The 17,706-nt window shown below is 36.4% G+C and overlaps 1 protein-coding gene across 4 annotated transcripts in view; it reads left to right on the top strand.

Annotated features, from left to right (window-relative positions):
• The window catches only part of rap1gds1 (RAP1, GTP-GDP dissociation stimulator 1), a 48,899-nt gene extending 32,386 nt beyond the window's left edge, over positions 1-16,513 (top strand). For all 4 annotated transcript variants that reach the window (XM_084108567.1, XM_084108570.1, XM_084108568.1 and 1 more), the window contains 8 exons: positions 357-500; positions 1,815-1,946; positions 2,032-2,166; positions 2,263-2,388; positions 8,035-8,174; positions 10,973-11,099; positions 12,729-12,857; positions 14,552-16,513. In XM_084108567.1, coding sequence (XP_083964693.1) covers positions 357-500; positions 1,815-1,946; positions 2,032-2,166; positions 2,263-2,388; positions 8,035-8,174; positions 10,973-11,099; positions 12,729-12,857; positions 14,552-14,679 — 1,061 coding nt within the window. In that variant the 3' untranslated portion in view covers positions 14,680-16,513. The remainder of the gene's footprint in view (positions 1-356; positions 501-1,814; positions 1,947-2,031; positions 2,167-2,262; positions 2,389-8,034; positions 8,175-10,972; positions 11,100-12,728; positions 12,858-14,551) is intronic.
• The last annotated feature ends 1,193 nt before the right edge of the window (positions 16,514-17,706 follow it).

Below are 17,706 nucleotides of genomic sequence, written 5' to 3'. Positions count from 1 at the left end.
CATCTAAGGCTGTTATTAGACTTAGAAATTAATACAAGAAGCCATCAGCCAATTTTGGTAAGCTCAATTTAAATTCAGCATTTTCTGCTTAAGTTCATTATAATGTTAGACTGGTTCTTGGACCAACAGGTTTAGGTTTGGTATCTGGGTCTTGGAGTTTGGGTTTAGCCTGAATCTGGGGTTAGTTTTAGTTTGGGTCTTAAGGTGTGTGTGTGTGATATTGGTCTGTATCTTGTCTTGACTCTAACTCTGATGTGCATCAGGATTTTAATATGGGCTGTGAAATTCCTGTTAAACATGAAGGTGTTAATGAAGGTTGAGATGTTATAAGATCGGTCTCTTTCTCTCTCTCTCAGATGTGATCAAGCTTCAGTTGGTGGATGCTGGTTTGGTGGAGTGTCTTCTGGAGGTGGTGGCTCAGACGGTGGACAGCGACAGGGAGGAGGACGTGGCTCAGCTCAAGACGTCCTCGGACCTCATGGTCCTTCTGCTGTTGGGAGGTACAGGACCAAAACTCTGGCAGCACTTAAATAACCCTTAAATAAACAGTTTGAGGTACATTACGTCATTTCCTCAGCTTGAATAAAGCAAGCAGGGCCTTATAAAACTTAATGACATGGTGTCAAGCTGTGACCTCATACTGTATGTATAATGAATGGAAATTTCTATTCCCAAGAACGTTTTATATAGTTTCCCAGCAGTTATATAAGCTCATTATTGGCTATATAGGGATGCACGTCCTTTTACTTAGTGAAGGAAAGGGTGAAGTGAGGCCTTTCTGGCAGATGTCTTTTTCACTTCATCAATATTAAACACTAGCTGAATAAGATACCTGATACCTTTTCCAACCTCACATGCACTACCATTCAAAAGTTTGGGCTTGGTAAGATTTTTAAATGTTTCTTTTTAAATATTTTTTACAATTTAAAATATCTCTTTTCTATTTGAATATTTTTTCAAATGTAATTCCTGTGATTGAAAGCTGTATTTTCAGCATCATTACTCCAGTCTTCAGTGTCACGTGATCCTTCAGAAATCATTCTAACATGCTGATTTGATGCTCAAGAAACTAGAAATGTTATTATCAATGTTGAAAACAGTTGTGCTGGTTAATATTTTGTGAAAAAAAAAGAACAAAAAGAGTCAAAATTCTATAATGAATAATATAAATTTTAAAAGAACAGCATTTAGTTGAAATATAAATATTTTTTAACATTATAAAAGTCTTTACTGTCAATTTTTAGCAATTTAATGCATCCTTGCTGAATAAAAGTATTAATAAAAGAAAAAATATTACTGACCCCAACATTTTCTTCCAAGGCGTTTCTCTCTCAGCTCTTCATTACAAAGAAGTCAGGAAGTTTTCTTGTTCACGTCCCATATCAGATTTATTAGCCATACTGCTATAAAAAGGAAACTAAAATAAGGTAAAAGTGGGTTCAAAGATTTTTTTTTGATAGAATTTCCTTTGTTAAATCAACTTTCTCCTCTAAATCTGAGCTAAGTTTAGCCAAACTGTCTGTTACAGGGCAGACCACAGTTTAAGAAATGTGATTTCACTCAAAACTCAATTTTGGCAAAATGCTAATATGCATTTTCTTTTGTAGTGTGCCATAAGTTCACTTCACTTTCTCTTTAATAAAATGCAGATTATCCGTTATGAATTATCACAAACCAGCCAAAACCTAATACTGTTTCATTGAATAGTTTAACCTAGTTGGTCTCCATCTTAAAGGCGTTGTAATTTGTCTCATTCTCTCATGTTACTGTATTTGTGTTGTGTTTGCAGTCATGTGTGATGTGTTTTCCTGTAGATGAGTCGATGCAGAAGCTGTTTGAGGGTGGTAAAGGCAGTGTGTTTCAGAGGGTTCTCTCATGGGTGCCCTCCAACAACCACCAGCTCCAGCTAGCGGGAGCGCTAGCCATCGCTAACTTTGCCCGCAATGGTAAGACCTCAGGCCTACAAGAACTTGGAGGATCGTGTGGTCACTGTGTTGAGATTGTGAATAAATGTTTTTTGTGTGTGTACAGATGGAAACTGCATCCACATGGTAGACACTGGTATTGTACAGAAGCTTCTTGAGCTGTTAGACAGACATGTTGAAGAGGGGAACGTCACGGTGCAGCATGCCGCCCTCAGCGCTCTGAGGAACCTGGCCATTCCGGGTCAGTCTGAAATTTCACTCAATCATTGAATGATTCACCAACCTCTGCATAAGGGTCTTAAAACTAAATCTGCATCATTTCCCCTGTCTTCCCCAGTGGTCAACAAGTCTAAGATGCTCTTGGCTGGTGTGTCGGATGTAGTGCTGAAGTTCCTTAAATCCGAGATGCCACCAGTCCAGTTCAAGCTCCTGGGAACATTACGGATGCTCATCGACACACAGGGTATTTATTAACCGACCACGATTCTGAAAACAAAACGTTTAAAAATATCTATAGATAGTCCCGCCCCAGAATCATGCCAGTGTTGCTGTGCTGGACTGGTTGTGATGCTCAAACAAAATTTGCGTTAAAATTACACGCTTACCTAGCCTGGATGCCAGCCGAACTTTGCCCCGCCCACAAAATTTTTAGGTCGGGAAGTTCGGTCTGGACTCGATCCGTTGAGGAGCTATTATGCCCGAACAGAAACTGTTCGGACCAATCAAATTGTCAGGGCGGGCTTTATACGATGATGGACAGATGAGCAACGTAACGTAATCATCCACGTCACCAACGAGCGCTTGGGTTGAATTCGTTTACAACAAAGATGACTGCCGCTGGAGAATTGTTATTTCACGAGTTCACACTTACAAATAAGTCAGATAGAATAAATGCATATTTGGCGTGCTGTCCGAGGAGAGGGAGAGGGCTCGGTATTCTGCCCGAACCCAAAGTACTCCCCCCGTATTCCAGGATGTGGAAGAACAAGCCGAGAGTGAGTGGAGGGATGCTGAAAACTGTCAAGGAATGTTAGGTGAGTTGACAGAGTGAATAAATATATTCTTCCTCTCATGCTGATAGTGTAGACCGTAGACGGTAATTGTTTGATGACAAGTTGATTGGATTGATTATTTGAACGTGCTAAACATAAAACATCATGTGTAGATTCCGCCATCGCGTCTGTTATAGAAGATATCGACAGCGCATTAATTTTAAAAGAGGAACAGAGAACCGCGATCAAGGCATTTGTCGATCGGAAACATGAATGAAAAACATACGTCACTTACTCCGTTGCTCTGATTGGTTGTAGGTCTATCCAATTGAGTGCAGAGGCATTTTCCTTCCTGGTTCGGTTGAAACACGCCCCATAATCAAAGCTCAATGGAGCAGTATCAGACTCACATTCTGACTAGAATTTGAGTATGACGACGTCAGGCTAACGCTTGCCTATAATTTAGACTATATATAAACTTAAAAAACGTCATGGAATGACTCGTTGATTGATGTTTTCTTTACTGTATTAACTACGATTTGCTGCTTGCTGTTGATGTTATATTAGGGGGTGGGGCATTTCCATTCTAAAGAGAATTTGATTGGACACAAATGTGGCCACGCCCATGAGTGCAGGATGTGTCATCAATATTTTTGGTTTGTTTTTTTCTGAAAGAGAACTGTTTTTCTGTTGTTACTATGAACTTAAAACTTTTAAAAAATCATTTTCATTAGCTGAAATAGAATATAAATATTATTTATATTTATTTGTATTTATAGAATTATTTTAAGAATTAGAAATGTTGCCTTTGCAACTAACTGAAATAAAATAAATTTTGGTTGATTACTAAAACTAAAACTGAAATAAAAAATAAATTAAAGCTAAATAGAAATATAAAAAATAAGAAAATTGACAAAAGCACAATAAAAAAGACTAAAATATAAACTAAAATCAAGATGAAAGCAAAATATAAAATAAAATAAAAGCTCAAATAAATACTATAGTGTGGCATATAAATGTTATAAGTAGCATAGAAATAATTCTAAAATAACAGTGTAATTGTAACTTCAAATGTCTGTTAAAAAGTTAGCGTTTAGATGGCCTCAAACTAACAGATATGAGCTAAAAGCCACAAAACACAATTCTTTATTCCATGGGTTTTTATTAGGGGTTCAAGCGCGTAGCGCTGAAACCCTATTGTTATTGTTAATTTTCCCATGATGCAGCATTCTCCATCTAAAACTGATCGGGCAGACCGAACCGTAAGTCGTAGAGACTTGAAACTTTGAGGGCTGGTAGTACTCACACTGCCCACATCGTCACCAAAGACGCGCTCCGAACGGTCTGACGGGGGCGCTACAGCGGTCAAAAGTATGAAATGGCTCATAACTCCTCAATCATTAGGCGTAGGCTCAAGTGTCTTATATCGTTGGAATCCTTGGCTCAAGGTGGACACATACCTCGGATTTGCTCGTCACCCTGGGAAAATTTTCAGGTATTTTGGGTTTTTCCAAAAACCTACGTTTGCGAACTAGTCCTTGGTTTTTGGCCCGACCGGAACCAAACCAGTGCAGCAAGATTCTCTGGAGTCTCATTGTCAATAGTTATCCAAAATTTCTGTTCACGGTCCCTAAGGGCCGCCAAAACGTTTTACTAAATTGGCTATAACTCGTGAACGGAATGAGATATTTTCACCAAACTGAGCTCATTCTGTGGTGACTGGCCACTTGGTGGTACTATAACTGTTAAAAAGGTGTCAAAATTATGTATTTCTATGGCAAATCCCATGAAATGGCTGAAAGTTGCCCTCTTCCTGCCTCATTTGCATACAACCTTACAAAATTGGCGGTGCGCATGCGTCACTTGATCCTAAAGAAGCTTTTATGGACGTCGGGCCATTGGTGGCGCTTTAACTGTTATAAAGGTGAAAAATGCTCTAGATTATTCTATGCTTATTATTCCTACTTTTTGTATTTTTTTTTCTTCTACCAATTGTATTTCCTCATCCAAAGCAGTAGACAACTGCTTAATTGATGTTGCAGGTAAATATAATGTTTTATCATCTGCATACATGACTGTCCATGCACACTTTAAAACAAGAGGAAGATCATTGGTCTTAAACAGCTTCCTTGAGGCACACCACATTGCAAATCTGAATAACTTCCATTATAAAATACACATTGTATTTTATATTAGACAGTTAACTTTTAAACCAATGTACAGTATGATAAGTAAGTTTGTAACATTTCAGTTTATCCAGCAATAATTTATAATCCAGTACATCAAAAACTGAGCTAAAATCTAACAATACTGCTCCTACTAAGTTATTGTCATCAATCTGTGCTCTCTCTCAATATGCATGCTGAAAATTAGAGAGCAAATTATTCTCCTTAAAGAATAATTGAATTTGCTCACAAACTATAATTTTCAATACTTTGCTAAGAACTGGTAGCAAACTTATTGGTCGACTATTATGACCATTAAAACCCAGTGCTGCATTTTTCTGTAGATGAATAACCTTTGCATCTTTCCAAACTAAAGGAAAAAATCCCTTTTTCAATACTGATATTAAAGATGTGGAAAACTGGTTCTGCCAAACAACATTTCCTCTCTTAATTTATCAACTTTATTTATGAAAAAATCATTAAAATAATTTCCAATTTCATATGGTTTAAAAATAGTTAAAAATGAGTCACCTGTATCAATAAAAGAAGGAATTTGACTTGATTCCCGATCCATTATTTCATTGAGTGTACTCCACATTTTTTTTACAATCATATTTAAATTCACTTATTTTAATTTGGTAAAACATTCATTTCTTTTTCCTATTAATTTTAGTTCTTAATTTGCAATAGACGTCCCAATCCTTCTTGTTCCCAGTTCTGTTTGCTGTACCCTTTGCCACATCTCTCTCAAACATAATGTTTTTCAACTCATTAACAATCCATGGTGCCCTAACATTCACTGTACATGTTTTCATAGGTACATGTTTGTCTTTCAAATGCTGACAATGCATTATCAGGATGAACTTCCTTATAAACATCAATCCAACATACATTATTTACGTCTGTACAAAATGATTCTCTAATATGATCTTTTATAAATTACGTTTGGTTTCCTAAGTTTTCTAAGTGTTTACATGCTTGCTAAATAAAACATAATATCTTTTTACGCATGTTAAACCGCTTGAACCCTGATAAATGCTGCTTGCAGCTTTAATTAAAATTGATAATCTTACAGATCACTGTATGCTTTACAGGTGTTGAGCTCGGTTAAAGACAGCATGTGTCATTTGATCTCAGGCTCAGGCTCGTCCCAGCTGCCGCCGCACAGCAGTTAGTCTCTGATATTAAGTGAGCAGAGGATCGATGGCACTCTGTCATTTAAAAACTATGGATCTGCAGACATGGGATCCGCCACGGATGAATTTGCATTACCATTCAATGGCAGCAGTCCAACCGTGTTAGCTTTCAGTGACAGCTTGAGTTTAAAATGAATATTCCTGGGTAAATAAACTTAAATACTGCTTAAGCTGTATCGACAGCGTCTGTGACTTGCTGTCAATTACCACAGGCTTGTCTCTCAGTTTGAAAAATCAAGTGAAAACCACAAACACCTCGAAGACAAGAGAAGACATTTAAAATATCGAACTACCAGAATGTTTAGAAAGTATAATAGGTTACATTTTACTATAAGGTTTGATTTGTTAACAGTTAATGCAAGTATAATGATCTAACAGTGAACAGTTTTTTACAGCATGTATTAATCTAGGCTAATGTTCATTTATATCATTTTTCATTAGTAAATACATTCATTCATAATGCATTAATTTGTAAAAAAAAATATGTGAGTACATATTAGCCTTCATCAAGATTAATAAATATTAATATTTTGAATTCGTTTTTATTTGTATTATTTTAAGGTTAAATTATTTTGTGTGCTTTTGTCATTCTTTTTGTGTTTTTTAATATTTCTATTTAGCTTTCACTTATTTTTATTTCAGTTTGTTTTAAACATTTTTTTACTTCCCCTTACACTTATTTTATTTCTGTTAACTTTTCACCTAATATTTATATTGTATTTCAGCTTTATTTAAATTACTAAAAAAAAATGTATAGTCTTTGAGTTTTAATTAACAATAGCAAAACTGATCCAGCTAAGAAATAGTCACTTTACAGTTAATTCATAACCCCTTCATGTAAGAGCTTTAACAAAAATATGAGTCTGTTCGGCTTCCATTATACTGTATATGCATTTCCTGCTCTTTTTGCTTTTTGACAAACTGAGGGGGATGAGTTTTCACAGACATGATTTATTATATTATATTTAACACCAGAATATGCCTTTAAGAGGATTGTGCCATAAAAGATCTACATCAGCATATCTTAGATGTTCAAATGTAGCTTCATAAAGTATTAAAGCCAGAAAGTAGCTCTTCCTTTAATTTTTTTCCTGGAAAACCACAGTCTTTAAATCTTCTCTTAGGTCAACAACACCCAGTTTATAAGCGCTTCCCATTACGAGTTTGTGAAGATGGTTGTCGAATGCTGTGTTTCCATAGACACATCATGGCCATACTCCAGGATGACAATGTCAAGATTCATCAGGCTCAAATTATGAAAGAATGGTTGGGAGGAGCATGAAAAATAATATTCAGTTTTCATTTTCAAATTTCATTTTCAGAGTCCAGACCTTAAATTCATTGAAAGTCTTTGGGATGTGCTGGAGGAGACTTTACAGAGTGCTGGACTCAGTTTCATCCTGTAAAATGGCTTGATGGTTGTTTAAGAAATGAAAAGCTACACACATCAATTAGGGTTAGAAGAACTGTTGCCAAATATGTACCGTACATGTAACATGCTAGAAACATAATAACCACTGCAATAATGATCCAATCATAGACTTCATAGACTTAAGCATTTGCCTATTTAAATCCAAACAGCGACTTTGTGTGTGTGTGTCTGTGTGTGTCTGTGTGTCTCTGTGTGTGTGTGTGTGTGTGTGTGTGTGTGTGTGTGTGTGTGTGTGTGTGTGTGTGTGTGTGTGTGTGTTTTGCAGCAAGTGCTCCACTGTGGTTTGTGTTGGGTAGATTATGTTCAGTGCTGTGTGTGTTGCAGCTGATGCAGCAGAGCAACTGGGGACAAACCCAAAGCTGGTGAAGCGTTTGGTGGAGTGGTGTGAAGCGAAAGACCACGCCGGAGTGATGGGAGAGTCCAACCGCCTGCTGTCCGCTCTCATCCGACACAGCAAGTCAAAGGTCTCACACTCATGCACTTCATTCTCTCTCTCATTCCAGTAGCTTTGTTTCCTTCCACCTGTTTTTATGCACAGTGTGAGATATTGCATAAAAAATGCTGGATGGAAACACCAGGATGCAAATCAATTCTAAAAATGTTCATCAAAAAAGTATGCTCTCAATTGAGGCGGATGATTTTTTAACGTAATTTTAAAACTACGATTGAAAGACATTTACCAAACAAATCCCTCGATGCGAAACAAAAAACTCACGTGACTCAACAAATGGGTGTGATTGGATAACTGGACTAACAAGCGGACCAATCGCATTGCACAGCCTCTCAAATGTTAGTTTGGTCGTTCTGAAATGCCCGAGTCTGTCATCAAAAAGATTTGGTTTAATTCCCTCCCAGTAAAGTCTCACATGATTGCGTTCCCAAACACCAGGCATCCTGAACTAAGCAGGAATGAACTATATACATATCCTATATTGGATATTAACATCCAATAGTGTCCAATAAGTCGCAGGAGCAGCTTCAGGTTGGTATTCCAAAGGCATTGTTGTTTATCTTTACTTCCGGGGTTCTTCCCACCGGAGCCTCACTTTCGTTTTCAAAATGGCGGCTGCGTGAAATCAGCGTATTGCATTTCGTCTGCACACTTTGAGGCACAAGTCATTTATGATGTACGAAAAACAGCCACAGTGGCTTCCCCGATTACAGCAACCCCCATTTTTAATTACATATTTTGCACCAGTTTTCCAGGAAGTGACGATTTTGTACTTTTGAACACGTGGGATGTAAATGGTGCTTTATTCACAAATGTTTTATGCAATATTCCAAATATTTGAGCATAAGCATTACATTCGCAACTTTGGATGGAAACAGCTGGTGATGCTTTACTGATGTTGCAGCATTATGCCTAGACGTGCATCATCACACACCATACCCTGAGCAGGCTTGACACGACTAAAGCCAGGTGCACACCGTATGATTTATAATAGTCACAGTCAGACTGTACGAACATGCCCTGTACAGCAGTCAAGACTCGTTAAAAACGGACGAAAAACAAGAAGACTCGTCCAGAGATTTACATCAATCCGTGACATGTTCGGTGACTGTGAGACTGCATTCACATGCGAGATAGAAATGGTGGATAGCAAACAAAAATAATCTCTAGATGAGTGGCAATCAAGTTTTTTAATGTTTATATGTGGTTTTTAATATGCTTTAAGACAAACCATGTGCATATTCATAAGTCAACACCATTGCTGAGTATTTTCTCCTTAAAACTGCAGTAAATCAAAGACAGTCTCAAAAACGCGGTTTGAAATCGCCATTGTTCTCTATGTAACAAATATTCTGTAACCAATCACGTGCGGGCGGGGTTTAGCATATCATAAACTATGCTGCAAAGCAGAGGAGTCTCAAGAGAAGCCAGGTTATACCGCTATATTTTTCTGTTGATATGAAAAATCAAGTACATGTAGCAATAAAGTGGGTGAATTATGTATGATTTTTATTATGATGTTATAATGAACTATATGCCTTTCTCTATAAGTTGTTCAAAGCGTTTCTGAGGATGCTGATTTTTAGAAGGCAGTTGTCTGACTCTGAGATGGAGAACGGGAACATGGTTTGTGTAACATTAGCAACACATTATTAGCTGTTTGATAACGTAGTCAAGCCAAAGGCTAATCATATTAATTACCGTTATGTGTCCGACGTTGTAGAGAGCGATACATAAAACGCATTACTATTCTGATACATCGACTTGCAGGCGAGTCTGTATAAATCGCTCTTTCACTTCTTCTGAATCAGTTTCTGGTTCAAACATATATGGCTGAATTAAACCAGCATTTCCACTTGCAGTTGTGCAGTTTACTACAGTAAATTTGACATAGTGGATCAGGTATTCTGAGTTCATGTGAGTGAGTGGAGGCGGGTATAATTAGCATATTCATGAATCCTGCTAAATGAAGCAAGGGTGAGTTACATTCAAGCCATTTTAAATTAATTTGACTTCATTTTAAGACATGAAGAATTTTTTTCGTAGAAAAGAAAAAGTTAAATACGCCATTTTGATTTCCAAGATGAGTTTTAAGGGATAAAATGACTACAGGGGGACTTTTATTTTCATCATGACTTGATGACAAAGACGTGTGTTTGGAGCAAATGGTGATTTGTTGTTGTTTCACTTCAGGTTCTGCACTCCTATTGGTTTTTGATTCAACAATTGTCGTAGAAGTCACAATGCAGGACTGCGCCTCAAAACTTCTGAATCTGCCAGAATTTAATCTGAAGTAATATTTGATTGCAATGGTCATTAATCGACTGTCTGCGAACATGTCAAACTAGCAATTAAAGACTTCCGATTTTGGCCTAGGATCAGAGGAATCTCTTCGGATTCACAATATTTGTTTCAGAAGGCCAAATCGTGGCCAAATTGGTACAGCGTGAACCCGGCTTAGAGCAGCGAGCAGTAAATCCCATCTCTACCATCTCTGTTTTAACCGGATATGACTGCGACAAGGAATGCACTATAGTTTAGACAAAACATCTATTATGTCTGTGTATTAAACATCAAATATGCTCTGATTGGTTCTGATTTTGTTGTTTCATGCAGCATTTTCACTTCTAGTGAGGGCGAAAACATTTATTATCTGGGTCATTGAGTCATGGTGTTATATGAGAAATGGTTCAGAAATTTCATTGGACTCACAACTTCGTACATCAAAGGAATTGTGTTATTGCAGCCAATTTTTCCATCACGATTCATGTCCTCTGGAAGGTTCTGACTGCTTTTTTTCTTTCTGAATAGGATGTGGTCCGAACAGTCATACAAGGTGAAGGTGTTAAGCACTTGATAACCATGGCGACGAGTGAACACATGATCATGCAGAATGAAGCGCTGGTGGCCTTGGGTCTCATAGCAGCACTAGATCTGGGTAAAAATCAAGGATTACTGTATGTTATATAAATCTGTGAAGAGACGCTGACACATCTGAATGTCTTCCGCAGGGTGAATTCAGTTACACTGCAGTGTTATTTTACCATTGTCTATATGCTATTGTCATCATCTTTTATTTTTATAGTTTCAGTTTTATATTTATGCACTTTTCATTTTTATTGATTGGTATTTCTATTTAGCTTGAATTTGTTGTTTAAGTTTTATTCATTTTAGTACTTCAATTTGTTTCAGTTGGTGTCTAAATATGTTTTTTAAATGTAAATTTTTCATCTAATATTAATATTAATATTTTCTTTCAGCTTATTTCAATTACCAAAAATTCTTTAATAGTTTTAGTTCTATTTAACAGTAACAGCACTGGGTTACTTTTGTCTTGACAAAAATAGCAGAAGAGTCCAAATTTACATAAATTCACCTTATTTGAGTTTTTGTAGCAATTTGGTGAGGTTGATAGTCTAATTAAAATTCTGAAATAGCTAAACTTACAAACTAACATCCTTTTTATAATATTTAGAAAATGCTTGTTTTAATTAAAATTGTGTAAAGACATTTTATTTATATTTACCTTCCAAAACTAATTTCATGCATTTCAAGGGCTATATGTAAGAATGTTCATGTATTAATCACGTTTTAATTGTCAACATGTGTCAATTAACAAACAGCTTGTAACGAAACTTAAAAAACGAGACCTTCCCCGATTTCCTAGGATGTCAATGAAAGCCTGTAGACTGATTCTCATGTGAAAGCCTCGGGACGTTTTTGCCGGGAAAATCAAAAGGAGTGACATTTATGTGCGCCCCGGAGAACCTTTCTTCTGTTCAATGACACAGGAAGGGATTAATTCAAACTATAGTCTTACATAGCCAGATCTGTATAGTCTATATAGTCTCAAATATACTTTATAATCTAACTATCATAACAGTGTAATTTTAATTGGCTGGGGCAAACATATCCACATCACTATGATCAGATGCTTTCTTAACTGCTGCTTTCTCACCGCTGACATTTTTTTTCTTTGTTTATTTTGTTATTGAGAGGAGATCGAGCAGCACATATTTACATATTCATCTAAACGTCGCTCTCAGCAGCGTGGACGCCGTCGGGATGTTTGCTAAGGCCCTGTTTACACCTGGTATTAAGATGCGTTTTGGTCGATTGGATCACAAGTTTACACTACGAAAGCAATCTGATCGAATTTTTTCCCACTACCTCTGGAAGTGGTCGAAAGTGGACAAGCTCAAAACGCTTTAGACCTTGTTTACACCTGAATTTGGCGTCATCCACTTGTGATCCGATCGACCAAAACGTATCTTAATACCAGGTGTAAACAGGGCCTAACAGTATAACGCTGCAAAGGTATTTCCAACTTTTGACTTCTAAGCGAAAAAGAATTGTACGTTACGCGAGCACGAGTGCGAGCACGAGCAATACGTTTCTGGCTGCAGTTCACTTAACAGCCACTGGTGTCGCTAATAACAAGGGTTTCTGAATACTACATATAGCCCCTTGAAGCCTTTAGTGAGAGAAGGGCATTCATTCAGGCATGTCCAAATGTTTTGTGCTGTTCAGAACTTTTAACTGAGTCACTTCATGGCTTTGATTTCAGACTGTGCAGAGAAGGACTTTGTCGACTCCAATCTGGTGCAGGTTCTACACAAACTACTGACAGAGGAGCACAGTGCACCAGAGATCAAATACAACTCCATGATTATCATCTGCTCCATCATGGGATCTGGTGAGTCAAGAGATCACAGAAACAAATGACTCAACACGTTCACAAGTGTAGGAAGGATTGAACCAAAAGAAGCCTGAAACTACACTTAAACAGCATTATTATTAACGAAAATTGTTTGAAATAAAATTAATTTTAAATATTAAATGGGAAAAACTATTGCCTTAGCAATTAGAAATAAGCTTACTTAATACATTTATTTAATATATAACTATATTATGCATAAGTTTAGCTAATACATGCAACTAACCCTAAACCAAACCCTAATACTAACACTATAGTAAGTTCATGCAGTGAATTATTATTACTCAGTACTTTAAATGCTAAATTACACAGTAACAAAGACACCTTAACCACAGAGTTGCACTGATCGGCCGGCCAGGGACCGGAATCGGCCGGTTTTCCGAATGATCCATTTTGTTGCCAGCGACACAGGCAATAACGTCAGCTGCGCGTTCTCGCTCTCTTCTCTCCGACGGCGAAGTGACACACACCCGCCTCCTCTCACTCACTCGTCTCATTCGCTCCGGTTAAATATCGCTTGTATTGCGCATAAATTTACAAATTCTAATTTGAAATACTAATTCAGTTAAACACAGTCAGTTTTGGAACTTAATTAGTTGAGAAAGATAACGCAAGTTGTGTAACAGTATATTGGATCCGTGCATAAACTCTTAAAGTGACAGCGGCCTAATAAACCTGCTCATGTCTGTCAATGTTAATCAAAGAACAAAAGAAAAAAACATCACTCTCTGCTCTTGACTGAATTACTTTTGTAACTAATTGTAAGCATTAATCTGTATTTAATTTAAAATTGTATTTAATTTCTGTAGTATTTCTTCCCTGAATATACTGTATACCCACCTGAAAAAGCCGTGTTTATTTCATGTCTCTTTTTATTCTATTGCATTTAATTGTGCTGTTGTTTGAAATATGTTTGTTTTGTTTTATTTTATTTTATTTTATTACTGTCTTTTTTTTGTTTTTTATGAAAATACAATTTTGCATTGAAGTAAAGTAGATTTTTGTTTGTATATGCTGTCAATTATAGTTCTTTGGAAGAAAATCGGAATCGGCAAACTTACACTGCGTAATCGGCCAAGAAATTTGCAATCGGTGCTTCTCTACTTAAAGGGGTCCTATTGTGCCCTTTTTCAGTCTTGATTTTGTTTTTGGGCTCTACTTGAATAGTTTTTCAAGCTTGAATTTTCAAAAAACATTATTTTTCATAAATTTTATGAAATTTTAAATTGTTGCAGCACTTTTCTTTCCAATTCTGTCAGTCACACTTTTAGTTCTGGTCTCTATGAAGCCCCTCTTTCTGAAAAGCGCGATGTGCTCTGATTGGTCGGCTGGACCCGTGTGTTGTGATTGGTCAATATCAATATCGGTTACTTAATATCCTAATTATTTTTGGCATAAAAGAAAAATCAATAATTTTGACCCATACAATGTATTATTGTTGGCTATTGCCACAAATATACCCGTGCTACTTGTGACTGTTTTTGTGATCCAGGGTCAACATTTGTTATTCCAATTTTTTTGTTGAAAAAAAAAAAAAGTCTTCATAATTTTAGTAAAGTAAAAATGCAAGTAAAATGTGTTGTGTGTGTTGTTTCATGTGCCGAACTAAACTCTCGTGAATCAATTTATTCCGTTTGAATGGTTGAATTGTGTGTTTTCTCCTCTTGCCATAGAGCCGCTTCACAAAGAAGTGCAGAGCTTGGCCTTTATCGACGTGGTCTCCAATCTCCGCTCACACGAGAACAAGACGGTGGCCCACCAGGCCTCTCTCACAGAGCAAAGGTTAACAGCACAGAGCTAAAAGACTCTTACGCACCATCTCCTCCCTGCCTGCTTCCCCTCACACACACATATCTCTCGTTGTCATGTGCCAAGATGTTGTCCCTCTGCATTCCCTGCTACAGACTCTGAAAGCCCTCTGTTTGCTCCAAGCATGCAGAGACGCGTTACCCAAAGGCGACCATACTTTATAGACAGCCTTCTGCAATAGATTCATACCCGAACTGCAAAATATTTTTAAAAGACCATAGCTGTGAAAAAAAAAAAAAAAAGAAATTCATCTGTAAAACCATTAAAGGTTTAGTCCAACCAAAAATGAAAATTACTCACCCTCATGTCGTTCAAAACCCGTAAGACTTTCGTTCATCTTCAAAACACGAATTAAGATATTTTTGATGAAATCTGAGAGCTTTCTGTCCCTCCATTGAAAGCATATTCACCTAAAACTCTGATGCTTCAAGATGTTGATAAAATCCATATGAATTGAGCGGTTTAATTCAAATCTTCTGAAGAAACATGATCACTTTATATGTTAAACGAAGGCTCAACCATACATGCGAGAACAAACCTCATTGGTTCTCGCACGTCAAGCGAACATGCTTGAGCTTCCGTTTACTATATTTGATGCCCTATGTTTGTTCATTATCAGTGTTTATATATCTGAATAAAAGCCTAAATGAAATCCGTTCATCATTCAAACGATCGTGGATTTATTTAAGTGTCTTTGGGTGAATGGAGGAACAGAAGTCTCTCAGATTTCATTGACAAGATCTTAATTTGTGTTCTGAAGATCTTGCGGGTTTGGAACAACATGAGGGCGAGTGATTAATGACAGAATTTTCATGTTTGGGTGAACTATCCCTTTAAGCGGAAATAAAAGTAGAACAACATGTATGTTAGCAGTGGAAATAGAGCAGTTGTGCTTTCATGACATGTAAAATCACATACCAACCGACTTGTGCATGTTTTTTTTTTAAATCGTCCAGTTTGTTGATGTATCTGTGTTCAGCTATCCAAGCCACGCCCATATGATATGCCCCGCCTCCTCCTCCTGCTTACTAATTTACATAGAAGAGTAGAGATCAAGAGATGTGTTTGTACTGTATAGGGCACCTCTGGACCAGCGTGGGCCTTTTCATATTTTGCCTCCTGGTCCTATTGTGCCATCCACGATCCGTATCTTTACTGGAAAGAGCTAATTCCATATCATTAGTCGAGAAATCATCGCTTATTGTCATATGGATGTATGAAGAAGCGATACATCTTGGTACCAAGGACTCAAGTTGATTTTGATTATTTCCGGCCGGCGTACACCTCATTCAAAAAAGTGACGTCTTTCTAACATAGTATGAATCATTTAAAACACATTCCTGATCAGGATATGACTAGCATGACTGCCAGTACACACACACACACACACACACACACACACATACTAGGCTTCATCATGGCAGATTACTGAGACATGTAAGGGCTGGGACGGGTTATGTGTGTAGCTGAGACCGCCACAGTTACGCTGAATAACGATGTCTCAGACGACACACTCTTTGTGAATGTTTCTTTCGAGAAAGTGTCTTTTTTTTTGCATGTGGAGCTGCCTGTCCTCCTTTCCATCCTCTCCAGCGTCCTCCGAACATGCACCTCCTCGCATGTTCGATACTGTTAAAATCACTGTTCTGTGGCCATTTTATGGCAGGTAAATAAGTTCTTATTTATCATATTTGTACCACATGGCAATCCAATATATCTACAGTAGGAACCGTGCAAATATAAATGGAAATAATTGTTGTAAATGTCATTGAACTGTACATTTCAAAGATTTAAACTTATTAAAACAATTGCTGGTGACAAATTTATGCTCTGTGATTCTACCTTGCCTTCTTGTCAAAGTTGCGTTCCTTCAGGCATGTTCATATTTGGGTGGAAGTAGTTTATTAAATGTTGAACTGAAAGACTTGAGTGAAATGCTCACTGAGCAGATTAATGATACACTGCAGTAGACTTTTATTCAATTGAATAAATCTTTAGGTTGTATTAAAACTCCCTCTTTCATTTCGATGTCAAGAGGAGATTAAAGTGATTTGAGAGAGTGGGTTGAATCAGCAGAAGCACTAGTGATGCATTGTGGTTAGACAAAATCTATGTGTCAAAAAAGGATGATGAAATGGTTGAAACAGGCTTTAATAAAACAGTAGAAACTTTTTGTTGTGTGTATATTTAAATAAATAAAAATATACATGAACACAAGCAAGGTATTTATATTACACAAAATATTTATATACAGTAAAATATGGAAACCCATTCTACCACACAAGAAATAAATCATGCTTTGTCTTCATGTAAATTCATGTCTTCATGCTTTATGTAAATCATAAAACATTATGACAACTCAAAATGAGTCATACTTATGAGATTTTTTAAAAAAAATGACACTGTCACACTAAGATATATAATAAAAACTTGAAATTATGATATAAAATGTAAAATATTATGATAGGTATGACAAAAATTCTAAATTGTCATTTTATTATGAAATAAAAAGTTGAAACTGACACACTATATAATAAATATAGTATAAATATAGTATAATATAAGTTGAAACTGACACACTATATAATAAAAACTTGAAATTATGATATAAAATGTAAAACATGAGATAGGCATGACAAAAGTTCTAAATTATGACAATTATGAGATTAAAAAGTTGAAACTGACACACTACAGTAAGTCAAAGCTATATAATAAAAACTTGAAATTATGATATAAAATGTAAAACATTATGATAGGCATGACAAAAATTATAAATGATGATGTCTCAATTATGAGATAAAAAGTTGAAATTGACTGTCAACACTATATGATGATAACTTGAAGTTATGATGTAAAAAGTAATATGACATTAAAAAATCTCAATTATGAGAAGTCGAAAGCCCATTCTACCACATAAGAAAATAAATGCTTTGGTAAATCATAAAAAACGTCATAATTATGTCACAAAAACTTGAAATGATAACTCAAAATAATATATAATTTAACTAAATTAACAGCA

The sequence above is a fragment of the Abramis brama genome (assembly GCF_963993115.1).
Source record: "Abramis brama genome assembly, chromosome: 3".
Taxonomy (NCBI): Eukaryota; Metazoa; Chordata; class Actinopteri; order Cypriniformes; family Leuciscidae; genus Abramis; species Abramis brama.
The sequence above is the reverse complement of the archived record's forward strand: the minus strand, read 5'-3'. Positions and strand labels throughout refer to the sequence as shown.